Raw genomic sequence first — 21,214 nt, 5'->3', positions numbered from 1 at the left:
GAAGCATTCACAATATCAATGACTTCCTTTGTACTTGTGCTTCAGGTCTTCCTTTGTCAGAACACGCTTTGGTTTATTGTAGTGGTTAGACTGTGTGTGGCAGAGGAATTCCCAAAATGTGTGTTTAGACTAAATTCTTCCACATGGAAATAGAAAACAGTTGACAATTATTCTCATCCTCTTTTTCCATCGATGTCATGGATCATTAACTGTAAAGCACCGCACTGCTATGCATTGTGTCTTTACTCTTCAAATTAAACAAGTCTTATCAGCTCTCACCTGAAGAACAGACGTGGGAGCTTGTTCTGCTGGGCTGATATTCTTCATGGAGAACTGGCTTCAGGTACACCACGTGCCACAGGAATGTTGGGCAATGGGGGGGGGGGGCAGTGAACACAAAGCAGATGGGGCGATAGAGGACAGAACACTTTGAAAGGCAGGCACCGATTTTTTTGATTTAATGGACGCATTGGCTGTCTGATTACGGGGAGTTTTCCAGCTCTTGTTGTCCCCTCTATTGAATAAAAGGGTTTTGAGATGGTTTAGAAATTTTCAGCTGGTAGCTAGTTGATCTCCCAATATAATGAAATGAGAATATGGGATGTGTGAAAAGAATACCATATTGCTCCGATGTATGGCATGCCTGATTGAAGAAAACGTTTATTTCCTTTTGGCTACTAGTCGGAGTCTCTCTTATGGCCTCAAGCACACTGGATGTTTTGACCATCTCTTAGCCGCCTTTCCTCCTGGCAGTGGCATTTTGGTTGAAAAAACGATTGGCACGTGTAAACCCATGCAATGCTTTTAGGCATGTCCAGCTTGGGCATTCATTTTATTGGCCATCATAATTTATTCTGACCATTGAAATGAATTGTGCTCAAGTGGTAAACGTGCTGTTTTTTTTTTTTTTTTTCCCTTCCTCTGAAATAACTTAAACTCCTATATCTGCATGGACACATGGGCCAACATTGGGGGGGGGGGGGTGCAGGAACAGGTGCGTTACCTGCAGGTGCTTACAAAACTGTGAACCAGGCCTTATAGTGTACAGTCTGACAGTATCCTTGTGCAAGAGAGCTTTTCAACATTTTCTTGCATGCTCAGAAGAAAAATCTGAAAGTACGTATTGCCTAGCTGATGAAAGCGTTTCCAGTACCAACTACACATGTATGAAAATGAGTGCTGTCCACATAAACCAATGATATCCTAATGTATTCTCGTTCTGTATTCTCGTTATAGGTACAATGGCTGCCTTCCTAATGGAGACAGAGGGAGAAGGAAAAGCAGATTTGCACTCTATAAGCGGCCTAAATCAAATGGTGTCAGAGCCAGCTCAGTCCACGTGGTTTCTACCCCCCAGGCTACTAAGGTAAGAGGCTGTATAAGTAATGAATGAAAGATCTGATGTAGTTGTTTGAACTGTGTAACTCTATAACTCAATTAATCTCCACTGGATTACCCGAATCAAATTGCTAACCAGCTGTATTGGGTTGATTGTAAATGTTATTTTTTTTGCTACCGCAACTGTCTGATTGAAGGTGCTTGTAGCTGAGAAGAGGAGCTGCAGCACTAGGTTTGGTTAAATTGTGGTGGACCTTTTTGTGGCCATCCCTGGGGAAAAGATACAGAAGATGAAAGCTTTTAGAAGGTGTTTCCAGTCACTCTGTATTATAACCACTTGACAACCAGCGATATACCGGTACATTGCTGAACTTTGAGTGGTTAGAACATGATGATGCAGCTGCAGGCATCATTCCAGTATTTTTTTTTTTTTTTTTTTTTTATCAGCCGGCAGTCAGCTTTCTTGTAAAAGCAATCCTAGCAGCTAATTTGTTGGTGGATTACTTTTACAAGCAACGGCTCTCTGGCTTTCCCATCCTGCCAGGGAACCCAAGAGTGCAGATGGCCGTTTTGCTGGCTGACCATTGAGCTCATCGGAGACCGCAGGGGCTCTGATCATTTCTGTGGTTTTAAAAAACCAGAAGTGATGAGCATTTCATTTCACCCTTAGTGGTTTGAAAAAAACATTGGATCATACCAATCCTGGTATGATCCGACACTTTTAAGGGCAGAGGAGAGTAAAGAGTACCTGGTGCTGCCTATTGCTATTACGCATTTATTTTCCCTGTGATAGCAATAAAAGTGATAAACAAAAACTGGTTTTAAAGTGACAGTGTAAAGATAAAAAAAAAAACACAATTTTAAAGCGCAAAGGCGAGCGCACATTTTTATTTTTTTTTTGTCCTGCACGTGTGCAAACGGCGATCACGCCACAGATGTGAGGTATCACTGCAAACGTCAGATTGAGAGCAGTAATTCTAGCAGCAGCCTGCAAAGGCTTTTAAAGCATCGCCTATGGATGATAAGTTACGTGGTTTGTTGCTTTTGCATGGGTGCGCGCAATTGTAAAACGTGATATTTGGTATCTATTTACTCACCATAACCGCTTTTATATTTTACCAAGCATTTGGGTATTCTATTGTTTTTTGCATTAAAATTCAATAAAGCGTATTTTTTTTCCAAATGTACATTTGAAAAACCACTGTGCAAATACCTTGTGACGTAAAAAATTGCAATACCCACCATTTTATTCTCTAGTGCCTCTGCTTTAAGCACATATATATTGTTTTTGGGGGTTTGAAGTAATTTTCTAGCAAACAGAAGCAAAAAGGGGAGTATTTACTAAAACCTGGAGCGTGCAAAATCTGGTGCAGCTTTGCATAGAAACCAATCGACTTCCAGGTTTTATTGCCAAAGCTTAATTGAGCAAGCTGAAGTTCGAAGCTGTGTGGCTACCATGCACAGCTGCACCAGATTCTGAGTGCATCAGTTTTAGTAAATCTCCCCCAAAGGGTCAGAAAAGGCCTGGTCTTCAAGTGGTTTAGGTAACTTATGCCTCGTTTCCACTGAGCGGAACGGTTCGGGTCGGTACAGTTTGGAAGGGTTAGAATGGTCCGGTCTATTCAGGTGAGCGTTTCCACTGCAAGTCGGGCCACCAGGGACCATGCGGGGTTTACACCAAATGAGGTGTTTGTTTTGCTCTTTCATTTGACGTGAGCATTGATGGTTTCCTGTCCGCCAATCAGAGGACTCTATCGTGTGACGCCAGTAGCTCCGCCCTAACCGTACCGTACCATTTCCTATGGCCCTACATCTGAAGCAGGACCAGGAATGGTGCGGTTTGGTTCGGTTGTATGGGCCACTTTCATAATGGAAACACTCAAATTAGCGTACCGTACCGAACCGAACCGATCCGCTCAGTGGAAACGAGGCATTACTCATTACTGTGTTGCTTGCATGCTGATTGGTTTACTGTGTGGCTCATTGGTAGCTGTAAACACAAAGCAGACCGGACATCTACAGTTATTCATACTGACTTTTAATTTTTGCAAAAATAATTGTTTAGTTTGCTAATTCACAGGCTATTAATTGCTGTTTGCATGCAGAACTTGTTGCATGCAAATGAGAAGAGTTCAAAGGTTTACACGGGAATAAAATTTGACCCCATATTTAGGTATTCACGTTGCTTGCTCTTAAAGGCATTCTTTCAGATGTTCTCACTGTTTTAAACTGGTGTTAGTGTAGCTACACTGCTCAAAGTGTTCCTATAATTTTTTTGAACACACGTCAGATCTCAATGGGGAAAAATATGCTGGATATCTATACTGATATGGACTGGGTATTGTGTTGAGAATGAAAGGATGCCACATCGTTTAATGGAATTGAAAATTATCAACCTACAGAGGGCTGAATACCAAGACACCCCCAAAATCTAAGTGAAAAAATTATGCAACAGGCTAGTCCATTTTGCTGAAATTTCATTGTAGCAACTCAAAATGGTACTCTGTGATTTGTATGGTGCAACCTGGTGGCATCAGATGGACCAAAACATAATGTCCCCGAGGTGTTCTATTGGATTTAGGTCAGGTGAGCGTGGGGACTGTTCAATGGCATTTCTTTATCCTCCAGGAATTGGCTACGTACTCTCTACATGAGGCCGGGCATTGTCATGCACCAGGAGAGGAACCCAGGACCCACTGGACCAGTGTAGGGTCTGACAGTGGGTCCCCCAGACCATCCCTGACCCACCACCAAACCGGTCAAGCTGAACCATGTTACAGGCAGCATAATGTTCTCCATGGCTTCTCCAGACCCTTTCATGTCTGTCACTTGTGCTTAGGGTGAACCTGCTCTCATCTGTGAAAAGCACAGTGCGCCAGTGGCAGACCTATTAATTCTGGTGTTCAAAGGCAAATGCCAATTGTGCTCAACGGTGCTGGGCAGTGAGCACAGGGCCCGCTAGAGAATGTCAGGCCACTCTCATGAAGTCTGTTTCTGATTGGTCAGAGTCCTTCACACCAGTGGCCTGCTGGAGGTCATTTTGTAGGGCTCTGGCAGTGCTCACCCTGTTCCTCCTTGCACAAAGGAGCATATACTGCACCTGCTGATGGGTTAAGGACCTTCTACGGCCCTGTCCAGCTCTCCTAGAGTAACTGCCTGTCTCCTGGAATCTCCTCCATGCTCTTGGGACTGTGGCGAGAGACACCGCAAACCTTCTGGCAATGGCATGTATTGATGTGCCATCCTGGAGGAGGTGGACTGCCTGGGCAACCTCTAATAGGGTTCAGGTATCTCCTCATGCTACCAGTAGTGCCACTGACCCTAGCCAAATGCAAAACTAGTGAAAAACAGTCTGAAAAGATGAATAGGGGGAGAAATGTCAGTGGCCTTTACCTGTAAAATCATTCTGTTTCAGATGTCGTCTCATTGTTGCCCATCTAGTGCACCTGTTAAATGAATTTATACCAAAGCAGCTAAAACTAACAACCCACTCTGCTACTTAAATTACCAGATCAATATCCCAAGAGTTTATTTGACTTGGTGCTATACTCTGATTAAAAAGTGTTCCTTACATTTTTTTTTTTTGAGCAGTGTATATTTTTTGTACTTTTTTTTTTTTTTTTTTTTTTGCCTTCCCTTGTAATGATGGGTTCACATTTTGTGGCTGCAGTGTGTAGTGTCTTCGCTCATTGATTCTCATATGTCCATTTATTGCTTGTACTGATGTGCCAAACCGCATTATTTTCCAGGTCACTCTGCATCCATTGGCTGTACCGTCTGTATTGTGGGAGTGCTAATGCAGTGCTGTATCTTGGCCTAGGCTGACAAGGCGCAGGCCTACTGCAGCACTTTGCAGGGGGGCAGCAAAAAAGCTGCACCCTGCACGAAAACAGCCTCCTCCCGCACGAAAAGGCTCCCCGCCGGCTAGCTCTACACTTTTAGTATAGTGCCAGTCTTATGGGGTGAATTGGGCCGGAGGGCAGGGTCTAGGAGGCAAATCAGTCTGGCACAACCATAAAGCAGTCACACTGCTACCTGCCAGTATGATAATACCAGCTGGTGAGGACATTTGGACAGCCGCCAATGCTACGAAGTGTGCCGCCTACCCTCCTCTGCCCCAAGGAATGGCAGGCATCCTGTCAATAATATATTTTTATTTCTTTAAAAATCCTTTTCCCTGAGCGAGCCTATTGAATTGCATCATATGCAATTAAGACTTTTAATTGTGTATGATTACAGTAATATTTTGGACCTGCTAACCTCCTATGTGCTATTGCAGTATGTCACTGGGTTAGTAGGAATCCAATCTTATAAGATATTTGGACTTGTTTTGCTGCCACTGATTATTTCACTAATTTGTATAATGTCTATGGACTTCCTAGTCATTATACAAATAGGTGAAATAATCCTATGATTACAATCAGTGGCAGCAAACAGAAGTTCTAATATCTTAAAAGAAAGGAGTAATCTTACTAATGCAGTGACATAAGGCTGCACTGATGAGGCGGCCACTGATGGGCACAAGGCGGCACTGATAAGCTTCACTTATGGGCTGTACCGATAGTCACGAGGCGGCACTGATAAGCTGCACTGATGGGCTGCGCTGGTGGTCTGTGATTTACAGATGACAGGGTGGGTCATAAACATGAAGGGGTGGGTCATATTTAAATTAGGGGGTGCACAAGTTTAGTCAGGCCTAGGGCAGCACAAAACCTAAATACACCACTGTGCTAATGTAATATTCCAAAAAAAGGCAAAAAAAATCTTGCTGCATTTTTGTGTGACTCAAGTTCCCGCTGCTTATGTCCTAGCAGACCAGTTGGTCGATGGGCTGCAGTTTATTTGTGATGCAGCTTTGGGTACAGCTCCTGTGTTGTCCAAGCTTTCAGTTTTAGCGGTGGTGATTAGGCACATGCTGTGGCTTAAGAATTGGTCTGAAGACCAAACCTCCAAGAAGGCTCTTATTTATCTGCCCTTTCAAGGCAATCACCTGTTTGGGGCTACTCTGGATGACCTCATTAAGGGTTTCGGGGGGGGGGGGGGGAGTGAATATCTTCCTACCACAGTCTAGGAAAGTAAAGGAGCCTCGTCGCAGACGGGGGCACTCCTTCTCAGCCCATAGAAAATTATGTTGTTCTCTTGGAACTGAGAATAAGAGAAATGGATCCTTCATGTCTTCCCCGAGGGGGTTCCAAGCAACCTTGGTCTGGTGAGCATAGAGCTGGCTTCTCTGGACCAGCAGACAAGACCCCTTCAGCATGAAGGTCTGCCCTCGCCCATTACTGGGGTGGGGGGACATCTTCGTTGGTTTCCAGCCTCGTGGACCTTCTTCGTGAGCTTCAATGGGATCCACTAAATGATTCTTTTGGGGCTACCAAAAAAGGGGGGCAGACTTTGTCCATTTTGGGGTATTTAGGCCCCGAGTCTCCTTGTCCGGTGATAATTCGTGCAAGGGTTCAGGTGATGTTCGAACTACCTAAGGTCCCCCCTATCCCTGTCAAGGGAATTTAATTTCCTAGGTCTGATTTTTAATTCTGACCAGGGTGGTCCTTCCTCTGGACAAACTTCAGGAACCACTTTCTTTGATTCACCGGCTGCTGTCACACAGGCTGTTTTCTCTCCCATCTTGCATACAGGTTCTGAATCTGGTGGTATCCACCTTTAAAGACCGTTCTGTTTGCACGGTCCTACATGCAGCTTCTTTTGCAGGTTTGGCTCCACAAAAGGTTTGTGGCGAGTTCACGGGTTCCTCTGGTAGATGCTGCAGACTTCCTGGGGGGCACTATAAGGCCAGTATCCTCCTCGGCTCCAGCTTCTTCCATGGTTCCTGCGAGGAATCAAGGGCGAGGGTCCTCCAATAATTCTGGTGGCTGTAAACATCCCTTGAGCTACCTCTCAGAGAAGACCAGTTGTCCCAAGTGCTGATCTACCATCCTGCTTTACAGTCACTGGTTTTAATGGCTTAGCTATTGAAAAGCAGGCACTAAGGGATAGAGGGTTTGCCTGGATCAAGGATCCCTACTATGGTGAAGGTAAGCAAGTCGTCTTCCAGCAAGGCATTTACCATTGTACGCGGGGAGCTTACATTTCTTGGTGTGAGTCGATTGGCGCTCATCCTCGATCCTTTTCTGTGGCTGGGATGTTAAGCAGAAGCTGGTCTTGAGTACCATCAAGGGCCAGGTGTCTGCCTTGGCAATCTTCTTTCAGGGACCCCTAGCCCCGCACTCTTTAGTTCGTACCTTCATTCAGGGGGTTCGACATTTGGCTCCACCTGTACAAACTCCTTAGCTGCCATTTGATTTAAACTTGGTGCTCTCAGTTCTCCAGAAACCTGCATTTGAGAATATTCGGGGAGATTCCCTTGCCTACGTTGTCCCAGAAGGTGGTATTCTTGGTGGCTATTAATCGGCCCGCAGGGTAACTGAGTGGCATTATACTGTCGTAGTCCCTATTTAGTGGTTCAAAGAGATAAAGTGGTCCTTTGTCCCTGTCTGTCATTCCCACCTAAAGTGGTCTCTGACTTCCATTTGAATGAGCACATTGTGTTGCCTTACTTGTGTCCCAAGCTGGCTCATCCCAAGGAATTTACTTTGCATACCTTGGATGTGACGCGGGCGATTCGGGTGTATCTGGCAACTTTCGTTGTAACCACAAAGAGCGAGTGAACAAGGACCAAGGAAAGGGCAGGCCGCTTCTTCGGCTACCATCTCCAAATGAATCAGACAGACGGTGGCTCAGACCTATTTTGTTAACGGTCAGGTTCCTCCATTCCCTGTCACAGCACATTCTACTCGGGCGCGGAGTACTTCTTGGGGCTTCCATCAAGTGTCAGTTTCTCAAGTTTGCAAGGCGGCCACTTGGTCATCCGTGCATATCTTCACAAGATTCTACAAAGTAGATACTTTGGCATCTGCGGATGCTTCTTTTGGCCACAAGGTTTTGCAGGCTGCTGTTTGAAAGGGGCTGTTTCCTTTTGAGGGGTGTTTTTCTTTACATTTTTATGTCAGACGGTGCTTCCCACCCCTCATTTTCCTCTTGGCACTGCTTTTGGATATCCCTGTAGTTATTTTTGGGGCGCTGTGTCCATAGATGAATGTAAGAGAAAATGGGATTTTTACACTCCCCGTAAAATCCATTGCTCGGAGTTAATTGACTGACACAGCACCCACCCCTGTAAAGAGTTTTGATACAATAATTCTTGCTACTAAACTGATCTCCTAGAGCAGAGAGGGAAGTTAAATACCAGCTGAGGACGGCCAATGGGCTTAAGATTTTTTTTTTTTTCTGCCTAGTCCTACTCCTGGAGGAGGCAATATAACCCTGTAACTATGATTTATAGAGCGCTGTGTCTGTCGATCTCAGAGAAATGGCTTTTACAGTGAGAACAAAAATCACTTTTTTTTTTTTTTCTTCTTCTTGGCTGACGGGTCGGCACTGATATATAGTGTAAATGTGCCTGTCAGAATTGCTGGTTTCTGACTCTCCTTTCCTCACGTTGTGACAGCGCATGAGGAAAAGACTGCCAATAACTGGCAAGTCTGTTTACAATGTGATCAGCGGTGATTGGACACCGCTGATCACATGGTAAAGGTCTGCTTTGATTGGCCCTTTACCTCGATCACCAAGGACGGGGTTTTGGGAGGGTGTTTATAGACGCCCTCCAAGAAATAGCCGACCACGCGGTCGGCAACCAGCTTCCCAGCGCCTAGAACTGCATGTTTGGGGTGTTGGGCATAAAGGAATTGCTCGTCTGGGAATTGGGCTGACAGCTCAGGCGCCAGGATGCAATTTCTAGTCGCCATGGCGTCCTCGCGCCTGGGATGTGTCAAGCCCTGCCCTTTTCAGATGCAAATACTTACCGTTCTATGCTCCATTGTTGCTCCTTTTGTCTTTCAGGAGAAATACAAGGTACATTTAGTTTTGCGAAGCATGAAACTTCCAAATGACAGCACTGGTATTTGCCTGCTAAAAGGAAAGAGAGTGCACACAACTCTGGGAGGACCAGTTAAGCAAGCCTTTTGCTTTACTTTACCCAGACAAAGCACAGGTTCACGTTTTTTAAAACTTGATTTTTCAGCTCTCTAACATGTAAACACTCGTAGCTCCATCTGCTGTTTCCAATGCGCTTCTTTCAGCGTAATCCGTCAGCACTGCTACTGATGCACAAGCTTTAAGTTTGTCAAAACTCAACCCTCATCTCCATCTTCATCTCTAACCACATTCCTGACTGCTGATGTGTGTAGAGAGCAGTGACTCGTGACTGCCACAGGAAGGGCACAGTGTCTTTAGTGAGCTTTGACAGCCTAGCTTCACCATATATTTTTTTGGTTTTATTTTAATTTTGCCTAGAATGCACTGAGGAGTTGTTTGAACAAGCTGCAAATTATGATCTATTCAGCTGATAAACCTTGAGGGAGGTAAGGGTTACTTTAAAAGTGGATGCTGCCCTCTCCCAGTTTAGGGAATGCGTAAGTGTAATGCTTACCTTCTATCTCTCTTTTTTTTTTTTTTTTGATTTTATTTTTCCCCCTTCCTGCCTGTGCCAATTTCTGAGGCCTAGGGATCTCTCCTGGGAGCCTCGTGAGGTGGATGCTCTGATTGTATCTGTGCATGAAACCTAAAAATGGAGGACGCAGCTGAAGCTGTGACGGAGGCATTAGTTTCCTTTGGCACTCACAAGCCATCCAGAGCAGCAAAGGTGTTTTCTTTCCCATCCTATTTTGAGAGAATGGTCACTAAAGAGTGGGAACGACCAAAACGTCCCTTTTGTGGTCCCTAAGCGATTTGCTATGTGGTACCCCTATGAGGAGTCCCTTCCTAAAAAATGGACTGTTCCACTGGTGGTGGACCCTCCGGTCTCCAGCTTATACAAGACAACCATGATTCTGGTTGAAGACTCTCTCCGGCCTTTAAGGATCCGGCTGACAGGAAGGCGGATGCCGTGGCCCGCAATATATATACCGTGGCTGGTTCGGCACTGAGGCCAGTATTTACCATTGCACTGGTGTCGCAAACTGACCGAGTGGGCTAAGTGTTTACGCTTGCTTTTGAGGGGGGAGTAGCTCCCCCCTGCCTTTGCTGAGCTGGCGGACCAGTTGTTCCAGGGGCTGCAGTTTATCTGTGATGCCTCTTTTGGATGCTGCTCCCCTAGTTGCTAGGCTCTTTGTTTCGGCAGTGGTCTTTCAGTATATTTTTTGGTTCAAATGCTGGTCTGCAGACCAGACTTCTAAAAGTCTTAACTGATCTTCCTTTTCAAGGAGATCTCCTGTTTGGAGCTAACCTGGATGACATCATTAAGGATCTCATGGGGGAAGAGTACCTTTCTTCCGCAGGCTAGTAGGGGCAGGGACCCTTGTAGACGTGGGCCATCCTCGGCTCATACAAATTTTTTTTTTTTTTTTTTTTTTCTTCTCGGGGGCGACTGGCAAGGGATCAAAGCCTTTCAGGGCCTCCTGTGGTGGATCCAAGCGAACTTGGTCTGGCAAGTCGAGAGCAGGCTTCTCCAGACCTGTGGACAAGGCTCCTTCAGCATGAAGATGTGCCCTCACCTGTATTGTGGTTGGGGGGACGTCTTCCCTGGTTTCTGGACCCGTGGACTTCCCTGGTACAAGACAAGTGGGTCCACGAAGTCATACGGTCCAGCTACAAGATAGTTTCGTTCTTACCCTCCGGAAAGGTTCTTTCCTTCCAACTTGCGCGTGTCCCTGGGCCGCTATTTATAGGGTCTTTTTGAGGCGGTGCAAGACCTGTTACTTCAAGGGGTGTTTGTCTTGGTTCCGACATTGGAACGTTTTCAGGGGTTTTACTCCAACCTGTTTACAGTTCCTCGGAAGGAAGGCAAAGTGCGTCCAATTCTGGACCTCAAGGCGCTGAACTGCTTTGTACGAGTGCAGGAGTTCTAATAATGGAGTCCATTCACACGGTGGTGGCATACCTTCATCAGGGGGATTTTATTGCCTCTGTTGACCTCAAGGACGCTTACCTCCACATTCCAATATGTGCCGGTCCCCAGTGCTTCCTCCGCTTTGCTGTGGGAGAGGAGCATTATCAGTTTGTGGTGTTACCCTTTGGTCTCGCCTTTACTCCTCGGGTCTTCACAAGTGTTAGCCCTGGTGCTAGCATTAATACGCCAACTGGGGGATCGTGGTACTGGGCTGATTCTGAATTATTCAGAAGTCAGCTCTGGTTCTGTCCACAAAGCTGGACTATCTCTGGGTCTGACTCTGGACTCCGCTATAGCCAGAGTGCTCCTTCCTCTGGACAAACTCCAGAAACTGCAGGCTGCAATTCATCTCCTGCTGTCCAGCAGATTGATCATCCCTCTGGACTTGCATAAGCTTTCTGCGCCTGATGGTGTCTACCTTCAAGGTGGTTCCATTTGGGCAGTTCCATATGAGGGCCCTGTAAAGGAAGCTTCGGGACAAATGGGACAAGAATCCAAAGTCTCTGGACAATCCGGTCCGGCTGAGCCGGGGAATGAAAGAGTCCCTGATATGGTGGCTTCGTTCTCCGGCGCTTTCGTTGGGCAAATCCTTCCTCCCCTTGTATTGGACAGTGGTCACCACGGATGCCAGCCTGTCCGGCGGGGGAGGCGTCCTTGGTAAAACCTCTGCTCAGGGGGTATGGACACTGGAAGAGTCAAGACTACCGATCAATGTCCTGGAACTCCAAGCCCGAGCGATGAGACTGTGCCTGGAACATTGGACGGATCGTCTTCAGGGATATCCAGTGCGCATTAATCGAACAATGACACACCAGTAGCTTATGTCAATCACCAAGGGAACACAAGAAGTGTCCTGGCCGCTTTGGAGGTAGCCCTCATTTTAAGGTGGGCAGAACATTTTTTGTTCCAGATCTCTCTACCGTACACCTTCCCGGGGTGAAAAACTGGCAGGCGGATTATCTCAGTCAGCAGGCGTTGGACCAAGGGGAGTGATCCCTTCATCTGGAGGTGTTTCATCAATCGTCTCCAGTGGGGCAATCCTTGAGGGGGAATCTCTTTGCGTTTCGCCTCAACAGAAAGGTGCAAAGGTTGGTGGCTTAGTCGTGGGATCCTCTGGCAGAAGCCTCAGACATGTTGGTGGCCCCATGGGGTCAGTATCGTCTGATTTACACCTTCCCTCCTTTCAAGCTTCTGCCAAGACTCTATGCAGAATTGAGGCAGAAGGGATTCCGGTCATCTTCGTGTCCCCGTACTGGCCTCGTCGGGCTTGGTACACTGTTCTGGTGCAGCTGGTCGCCACGTTCCTTGGAAACTTCCTCTCAGGGAGGGTCTACTGTCCCAAGGGCCAATCTGCCATCCTGCTTTACACAGTCGCTGGCTTTGACGGGTTGGCTGTTGAATACCAGGTGCTGAAGGATAGAGGTTTGAGTCGGTGTTTCCAACACTGTTGAAAGCTAGGAAATCTACTTATCGAAGATCTACCTTCGTACATCGCATGGTCTGAGTCTCTTGGGGTTCATCCTCCTTTTTCGGTGGCTCGAATCTTGACCGACCTTCAACGTGGGGTTGAACAGAAACTGGCCTTGAGTACTATCAAGGGCCAGGTGTCTGCCTTGGCGGTCTTTTCAATGGCCCTTGGCCATACACTCCTAGGTGCTTACTTTTCTTCAGGGGGTTCGGTACTTGGCTCCTCCAGTGCGGTCCCTGTTACCGCCCTGAGACCTCAATTTGATGCTCTGTCCTCCAGAAGCCTCTGTTGGAGAACCTTCCGGAGATTCCCTTGCTTACGTTGTCCCAGAAGGTGGACTCTGCGCGCAGGATGTTGGATGTTGGAATTGGCAGCGTTATCCTGTTCACCTTATTTGGTGGTTCAGAGATGAGGTGGTTCTTTGCCCCTGTTTGATATTCCTTCCAAAGGTTGTCTCTGATTTTCATTCGAATGAAGACATTGTGTTGCCTTCCCTGTGTCCCAGGCCAAAACATCCAAAGGAAATTGCTTTGCATGCCCTGGATGTGGTCCGGGAAATTCAGAAATCAGACTTTGTGCTCATGAATGGGCCTCGGAAAGGGTTACCGCTTCCTCTGCGACCATTTCCAGATGGATCAGACAGACAGTGATTCAGGCCTATTCCATCAAGGGTCAGGTTCCTCCTTTCTCTGCCAAGGCACATTCTACTAGGGTGCTTGGTGCCTCCTGGGCCTTCCCTCATCAGGCATCAGTGAAGCAGGTTTGCAAGGCGGCCACCTGGTCGTCGGTGCACACTTTGACAAAGTTATTTAAAGTGGATTTGTTTGCATCTGCGGGTGCTTGTTTTGGCTGCAAGGTTTTGCAGGCTGCTATTTAGAGGACCTGGTCCCCTTTGAGGGTGTATTTTTTTTTTTTTTTTTTCAGGTGGGCTCCAGTTGTTTTGGTTGAGCTCCTGTATACCTGGTTGGCTATAGTTTAGCCTTGGGGGATTTATTTTTTTACTGTTCCACCTTTCATGTTTATCACTGCTTTGGGACATCCCAATGGTTAAGATCCGGAGCTGTCTATCAATGAACGAAAGAGAAAATGGGATTTTTGACTTACCGTAAAATCCATTTCTCTGATCATTGATGGACACAGCACCCACCCCTCTGGAGTTTTGTAATTCCTCTGACACTGCTATAGGTACTCCGTTTTGTTACAAGCAAAGAGGTGTAGCCAGACTTTTTTCTGCCTTGTGTCCCACTCCTGTAGGAGCGGTATAACCCAGTGGTTAAGAAGCTCATGAGCTGTGTCAATCAATGAATATCAGAGAAAAGGATTTTAAGGCAAGTCAAAAATCCAAATTTTTTTTTTTTTTCTCCTCTACCTATACTTATGGAGCATTTTCTCCTGCAATGTGGGAAATGGGGAAGTATGTATGTGTACTCTTCTAAGCTTTCTGAGCACCTGAAAGTTGAACCCAAGTCTCTGAATTACACACATTCTGACTTCAGCAGGGCTCCCTGCTGCACCTAATTGCTGACATCAGTTTGATAAGCTGCAATACTGAACAGCAGTGAGGCACTGAGGAGAAGGCATACATCTGACTTTTGGAACGAAGTCGCCTTTTGCCTAATTGAGCACCTTGGGGTTTGAGGCTTTTGGTGCTCTTTGTAAGTTTTTGTTAGAGGCATCACGAGGGCATCAGCTCATTTCCAGTTTTCTTAAAAGAAAAACTCCCCCCCCCCCCCCCCCCATTTCCTCCTCTCTCCTTGGATTTATTTATGCTGGGTGAAGCTTTAGGTATTTACTCTTTCTGCCCCGTGGATAGTCCTATGGAGGATGTGGATGCTATTGGATATTTTTATAATTTTTTTCTGGATGTTCCCTGCTAACGCACATGGGGGATACATGCCATTTGGTTGGACTGGTGTGCCAGATCCCTGCCTAGTGAGGATTGATGTTGGGGTTATTCCAAGTGAAAACGAACTTTGTTTTACTGCATAGCCACTGGTCTTTCTAATCTGTAGCCTCTGGATAAAGTGTGTACTAAGGAAAAAGTGTGTACTAACTCCTGCGAGATGCATAGAGGAAGAATTTTGAAGAATGATGATCTTGTATAATGATGATGGATAAACTATATGAACGTTAAATGTTTACTTAGGAGACACTTTTAGTGACTTTCATCTTTTTGTGTGGCCATGGAGAATTTATAGCATGCGTCTACAGGTGGTGAGTGCATCTTTGTGTTTTCTTCTATACACCCCAGGAGCCCCAAGTTAATGCTTTTGCCAGCCTGCTTCCAAACCTTGCTATTGACAATGGATACCTATGTAAGAATAAAATGGTGAGCCAATCCTTGAACATCCATATAATAGCAGTTCTAAGGAATATAAACGGCTACACATATTTTATTGATATTGTGGTGTTGTAATGCTCTTTTGGGAACACCAATGGTGTCCATATCTCCAGAGTTTCTAGATCCCAAACTCTGGCCCAAACCTTCAGTGAATTGGCTCACTCAGACATATCATCCACTCGCACAACTATCATGTCCCCCCCCCACTTCTTTTCTGGGCCCTGGATGTGAAGACTCCGGATCCCAGAGGAGATGTCTGGAATAAATTGTTACTGCAGAAAGAGACCAATTGGATATATAGACTCAAGGCCTGTGAACCTCCTGGCCTCAATAAATGTATTGCCACAAGGTGATCTGAACACCTTATGTGAATTCACTTATCAGAAAATCACTTTTTTTTTTTTTTTTGTCAACTATACCCCTTTCTTTTATTTTATTTTTTTTTTATTATTATGTTTGTTTTTATTTTTTTTTCCCAACAAAAACATTTCTGTGATTGGATATCTTTTGGCACATTTTTAGTTCTGGCCTTCCATATTGCATTCCCATTCCGTCCATGAGTAACTGGTACGTGCAGCCCCCTTTATTTTCTAAAGTGGGGCTTTGATGGAGCTGAATATTCCCATCTCTAACAAGTGGGTTCTTCTACCTCCCTCACCCAGGGATCAGTCTTATGGTCTCCTCAATTCCTGACTCCCTGGCCCTTTTTTGTGCATCGGTGCCTTTCCTTCCTTTACGCTTCCACCTTCCTCCATCATGGCAGCTTTGTCTGCACCCGGTAGTGATGTCACGGCGCATGTCCACTGCACACAAGATGTGACATCACACGCGGTCACTTCAGCGCTTTGAAGCTATCGGCAGGGGATACAAGAGATATTGTCTCCAATAATCATCCTGGGGCAACACCTTTTTACACCTGTGCCCCTCTTTGCTTGGTGCCATCACCGGCCCACATAATTAGGCCCTTTTGCACATGACCGGGTCCACTTCCTCATTTTATACTGCTCCAGTTTCAGGCCTCTCCTGCTCTTCTTGGTTTTGGGGAGGAAGGCTCCCTCAGGCTGGTCACCAGCAGTTCTGTGCTGCTCCATCTGCACGAGGATACATTTCTGCATGGGTAAGGCTAGGTTTAGCTGGACTATATCTAGTCCATGTTTTGTATACATTCTGTTACTTACTCATCTATAGTATCCATATATATTTTTTTATCATCAGATTCTTGAGCCTATTGACTCCTATCTTTCAAAAGGAAGTGAACCAGCTACCTTGGCGTCCCCATCAGACTTGATGGTCTGGGAGACCAGATACACGCCCAAGGTATTTTATACTTTTTATTCCTTCGCTATTCATTTGTCTAATGTTTTTTATTTATTTATATGTATGTATGTATATATATATATATATATATGTGTGTGTGTGTGTGTGTGTGTGTGTGTGTGTGTGTGTGTGTGTAATATACACACACTGCTTAAAAAAACAATTAAAGGAACACTCTTTAATCAGAGTATTGCATCATGTCAAATAAACTCCTAGGATATTGATCTGGTGAGTTTAGTAGAGGGGGTTGTTAATCCGCTTCAGCTGTTTTTGTGTTAATGAATTTAACAGGTGCACTAGATGGGCAACAAGGAGATGACCTCTAAAACGGGAATAGTTTTACAGGTGGAGGCCACTGCTTTTTTTTTTTTTTTTTTTTTTTTTTTAAACTACTCTTTTTTTTTTTTTCCTGACTGTTTTTCACTAGTTTTGCATTTGGCTAGGGTCAGTGTCACTACTGGTAGCATGAGGTGAGAAACCTGGACCCTATAGAGGTTGCACAGGCAGTCCAACTCCTCCCGGATGACACATCATTACGTGCCATTGCCAGAAGATTTGCTGCATCTCCCATCAGTCTCCGGACATGGGGGAGATTCCAGGAGACATGCGGGACAGGGCTGTAGAAGCTCCTTCACCCATCAGCAGGACCGGTATCTGCTCCTTTGTGCAAGGAGGAACAGGATGAGCACTACCAGAACCCTACAAAATGACCTCCAGCAGGCCATTGGTGTGCATATCTCTAACCAAACAATCAGAAACAGACTTTAAAAGGGTGGTTTGACATCCTCTAGTGGGCCCTGTGCTCACTGCCTGGCACTGTGGAGCTTGATTGGCATTTGCCATTGGTCAGCAGAATTGGCAGGTCTGACACTGGTGCCCTGTGCTTTTCACAGATGAGAGCAGAGAGCAGTTTCACCCCGAGCACAGGTGACAGGCGTGAAAGGGTCTGGAGAGGCCACGGAGAACGTTATGCTGCCTGTAACATCGTTCAGCATGACCAGTTTGGTGCTGGGTCAGTGATGGTAAGGGGAGGTATGTCCATGGAGGGACGCAAAGACCTCTACAGGCTGGACAATGGCACCCTGACTACCATTAGGTATTGGAATGAAATCCTTGGACCCATTGTCAGACCCTATGCTGGTGGAGTTCCTCCAGGTGCACAAGAATGCCCAGCCTCATGTGGTGAGAGTATGCAGCCAGTTCATGGAGGATGAAGGATTTGCTTGCCTGACCTAAATCCTATAGAACACCTCTAGGACATTGTTTCAGTCCATCTGCCGCTGCCAGGTTGCACCTTAGTCTGTTCAGGAGCTCAGTGATGCCCTGGACCAGATCTGGGAGGAAATAGCTCAGGACACCATCCGTCTCATTAGGAGCATACCCGATGTAGTCAGGCATGCATGCAAGCACGTTGAGGGTCATACAAACTACTGAGTACCATTTTGAGTTGTTGCAATGAAATTTCAGCAAAATTGTGACTAGCCTGCTGCATCATTTTTTCACTTAGATTTTTGGGATGTTTTTGAATTTAGCCCTCTGTAGGTTGATGATTTTCATTCCCATCAAATAAGGTGTCATTCCTAATACATTACCCTGTCCATATCCGTATAGATACCCAGCATGATATTTTTCCCCATCGAGATCTGATGTGTTTTCAAAGTGTTCCTTTAATTTGGTGTGTGTGTGTGTGTATGTATGTATGTGTGTGTATGTATATATATATATCTCTATCTCTATCGTGTGTGTGTGTGTATGTATGTATATGTATATATGTATATATATATGTATATATGTATATATATATATATATATATATATATATATATATATATATATATATATATATATATATATATAATATGTATATGTATGTGTGTATGTACCTAATAAAGTGGCCAGTGAGTGTATATATGTATTGCAGAGATCCTTTGGGATGATTCAACGGATACCACCCCGCTGAGGAAGACTTAAATAGTCGAAACACGTCGGTTCTCTGTTTCACTGTGCATCATAAATTATCATTAATACGTATGAATAGCTTGAGCTTTTTACCTTTGCATTTATTAATTTTTTGCTGCACTATATCGTCCCTTTTTTTTTTTTTTTTTTTTTTTCGGGGATTATTTTAATGTTCTAATAAAATGTAATTTTATTGTCCGACTAAAGTGACCTCAAACATGCAATGTTGTTGCATGTTATTGTGTGTGATTTCGGTATCGTAAAGTTCCAATTTCCCCCTTTCCCTCTCCCCTGTGTGGAGTCTGTGGACTCCTTTTTACAGTATTGGAGGGATTGGTACCGAATTTTAAATTGGTGTACAGGAATGTTACTTTAGCGGTGTGATACATCTTGTGTGTGAGGCCAGGCGGTAGACAGAGCTGTGACTCTGACTTTTTTAAAACAAACTCTAGGCGGAAAGACATGAATCAGATAATGAAGGTAAATATGGGGGCACATGGAAGCGTTTTGTAACTAAACTTTCACAGTTATAACTTTTTTTCTTTTAAATTCTTGCACTAACTGGACATGACTATATAGGCAAATGTATAAAGCACCTCTTAGACTGATTTCCTTATTGATTATAACATCAGTAAATGCGCTTTAATGAAACACTGGCAGTATCTATCTTACCATAGTCCCCTGCACAGCAGAATTCAGTGATAGTTCTGTCCTGTGATTAAGTCAAATCTCTATTACAATGCGCAGGGTGGTAAATGCAAACCACTAGGCTATAAATATGGTGGCTAGATTTGCCATCTTCTTCTTTTTTGAAGGTGGATGCTCTGGGGCTGTCATTATTATTCTCATTTTCACTATTTGGTGGTCCATTGGCCTTGAACACGTATAGGTTGTTAGGATGACTCGTATGCCCATTGCTTGTTCCTAATGAGTAAGTAGCAAAGCCAGACCATGATGACACCCCAGAGTAATACACTTTCAGATACATGTCTGTTATCAAGCTGCCATAATTTTGTTGAGACAGCTTCCCTTCATATTGGCTCTTGCCTAAAAAGAAAAATAAAGCTGCTAGCATTTATGAAAGAGGAAGTAAAGCTGCCTCTTTAACTTGTGCCTATGATAAGTCTTGCCTATACGTACTGTAAATATCTCCTAAACGTGCACAGTTTAGAAGATTTCACTGGCTGCATGCAATGTAATCCCTGGCGCATGCGCTCTGAGGGAAAGGCTGCCTGTGCCATTCCTTCAGAGCTCTGCGCTGTGAATGGCAGCTCCCCCCGTACATGCATCACAGCGCCAGAGCACGCGAAACCGTTAGAAACACCGGGAAAGATGTTGGCCGTGTCAGCGGTGTGCGGGCACCTCTGCGGGACCTTCGTTCTAAGGTATGCATTTCATAATGAGCGATGCGTACTAGCTCATTATGCCTTTCTCTTACAGGTTATTTCTTTTTTTTCTTTTAAACGGGTTTACAATCTCTTGAAGTGTAGACATCTAAAAGCACCTTGACCTCCCTTTTAGCCACTTCCAGACCAGGCCTTTTCTGACTTTTTTTGTTTACATACATGTAACAATCCAGTATTTTTTTTTCTAGAAAATTACTTGGAACCCCCAAACATTTATTTAACGCAGAGGCCCCAAAGAATAAATTGGTGGGTTTTGCAATTTTTAAAAATATAAAAAAAAGTTGCGCAAAGTAAATACCAAACATGTCATGCTTTAAAATTGCGTACGTTTGTGCAACGGCAACAAATTGGATACATTTTACTATCCATAGGCTACGCTTTAAAAAAAAAAAAAAAAAAAATCTATAAAGGTTAGATAATGTGATGAGTATGGCGCCAACAATTAGAAAAATACAAAATGTGTGTATAAGTGCAGCTACCCCTTTAAGTGGATAAGCCCACCTTCAATGCAAAGCCTTAAAGGAAGGCACTACTAGAACACTCCAATACTTCATATAAAAGAAAATAAATATAACATTATCAACCATCAATCCATAATAAAATATCTCCATTCATATGCATTTGAAAAAAGTCCCAAATATAGGTGTCAATTCACTAAGCTTTACCGCATGCGATAAGGGTATCCCTTTACTCATTTGCATAAATTATCGCCGATGGTAAAATAAGTCCAATTCACCAAAAAAAAAAAAAAACCGGTTCTGCGGTATTTAACGAACAGTGTCAGTAAATATTGCATGAAAAGCTCTTAGTACTGGTTCACATATGTGCGGTTTGCGAGATCGCATGTAATTCGGAGCGCACTACTCCTTCATTACATGCGACCTCCTGTGCGGATGCGAATTCAGCCATACACTTTGTATGGCTGAATTCGCACTGTATGCGCACCAAAGACGCAAAGGACCCTTTTTTTCAGCCGCATCAGGATCGGGTCGCACAGTGGTTCACACTTGTGCGATCCGATCCTGTGCGAACTGTCAGATCGCACTGCGATATGCGATCAAACTGGGGGTGTCGTTAACATTTAATTGACACCCCCTGCGTATCGCATATGGCAGTGTGAACTGCCAGAGGTGCGGTTGCGATGCGGGAACAGGCTGCGAATTCGCAGCCTTCCCGCATTGCACAAGTGTGAACCGACACTTAAGTCCAATTCACAAAAGGACAACACAGTAAAAAAGCATGCATTAATTACCACCAGGGTTTTGCTGGCAGTATGGATTTTTTTTTTCCAAATAGCTGGTTGCCAAGCAGCAGGCCAGGAAGCCGGCCGCAGGTGACTTCTCCGCTGTCAGTGGGCTTCCCCGCTAACAGCTGGTTGTACGGAAAAAAATGCATTAAACAATGCGGTAATTACCGCTAAATCAAACAAATACCTAATTCGG

At 44.8% G+C, this 21,214-nt stretch overlaps 1 protein-coding gene across 2 annotated transcripts in view; it reads left to right on the top strand.

The window, feature by feature from the left end:
- PELI2 (pellino E3 ubiquitin protein ligase family member 2) overlaps positions 1-21,214 on the top strand; it is a 118,390-nt gene that overhangs the window by 57,188 nt on the left and 39,988 nt on the right. The window contains exons 2-3 of one of the 2 annotated variants that reach the window (XM_082275953.1): positions 1,237-1,366; positions 16,306-16,407. In XM_082275953.1, the coding sequence (XP_082132079.1) occupies positions 1,237-1,366; positions 16,306-16,407 (232 nt within the window). The remainder of the gene's footprint in view (positions 1-1,236; positions 1,367-16,305; positions 16,408-21,214) is intronic. The other variant, XM_082275954.1, reaches the window with a different exon arrangement.

Source organism: Pelophylax lessonae (assembly GCF_965119305.1).
Source record: "Pelophylax lessonae genome assembly, chromosome: 13".
Lineage (NCBI taxonomy): Eukaryota > Metazoa > Chordata > Amphibia > Anura > Ranidae > Pelophylax > Pelophylax lessonae.
The sequence above is the reverse complement of the archived record's forward strand: the minus strand, read 5'-3'. Positions and strand labels throughout refer to the sequence as shown.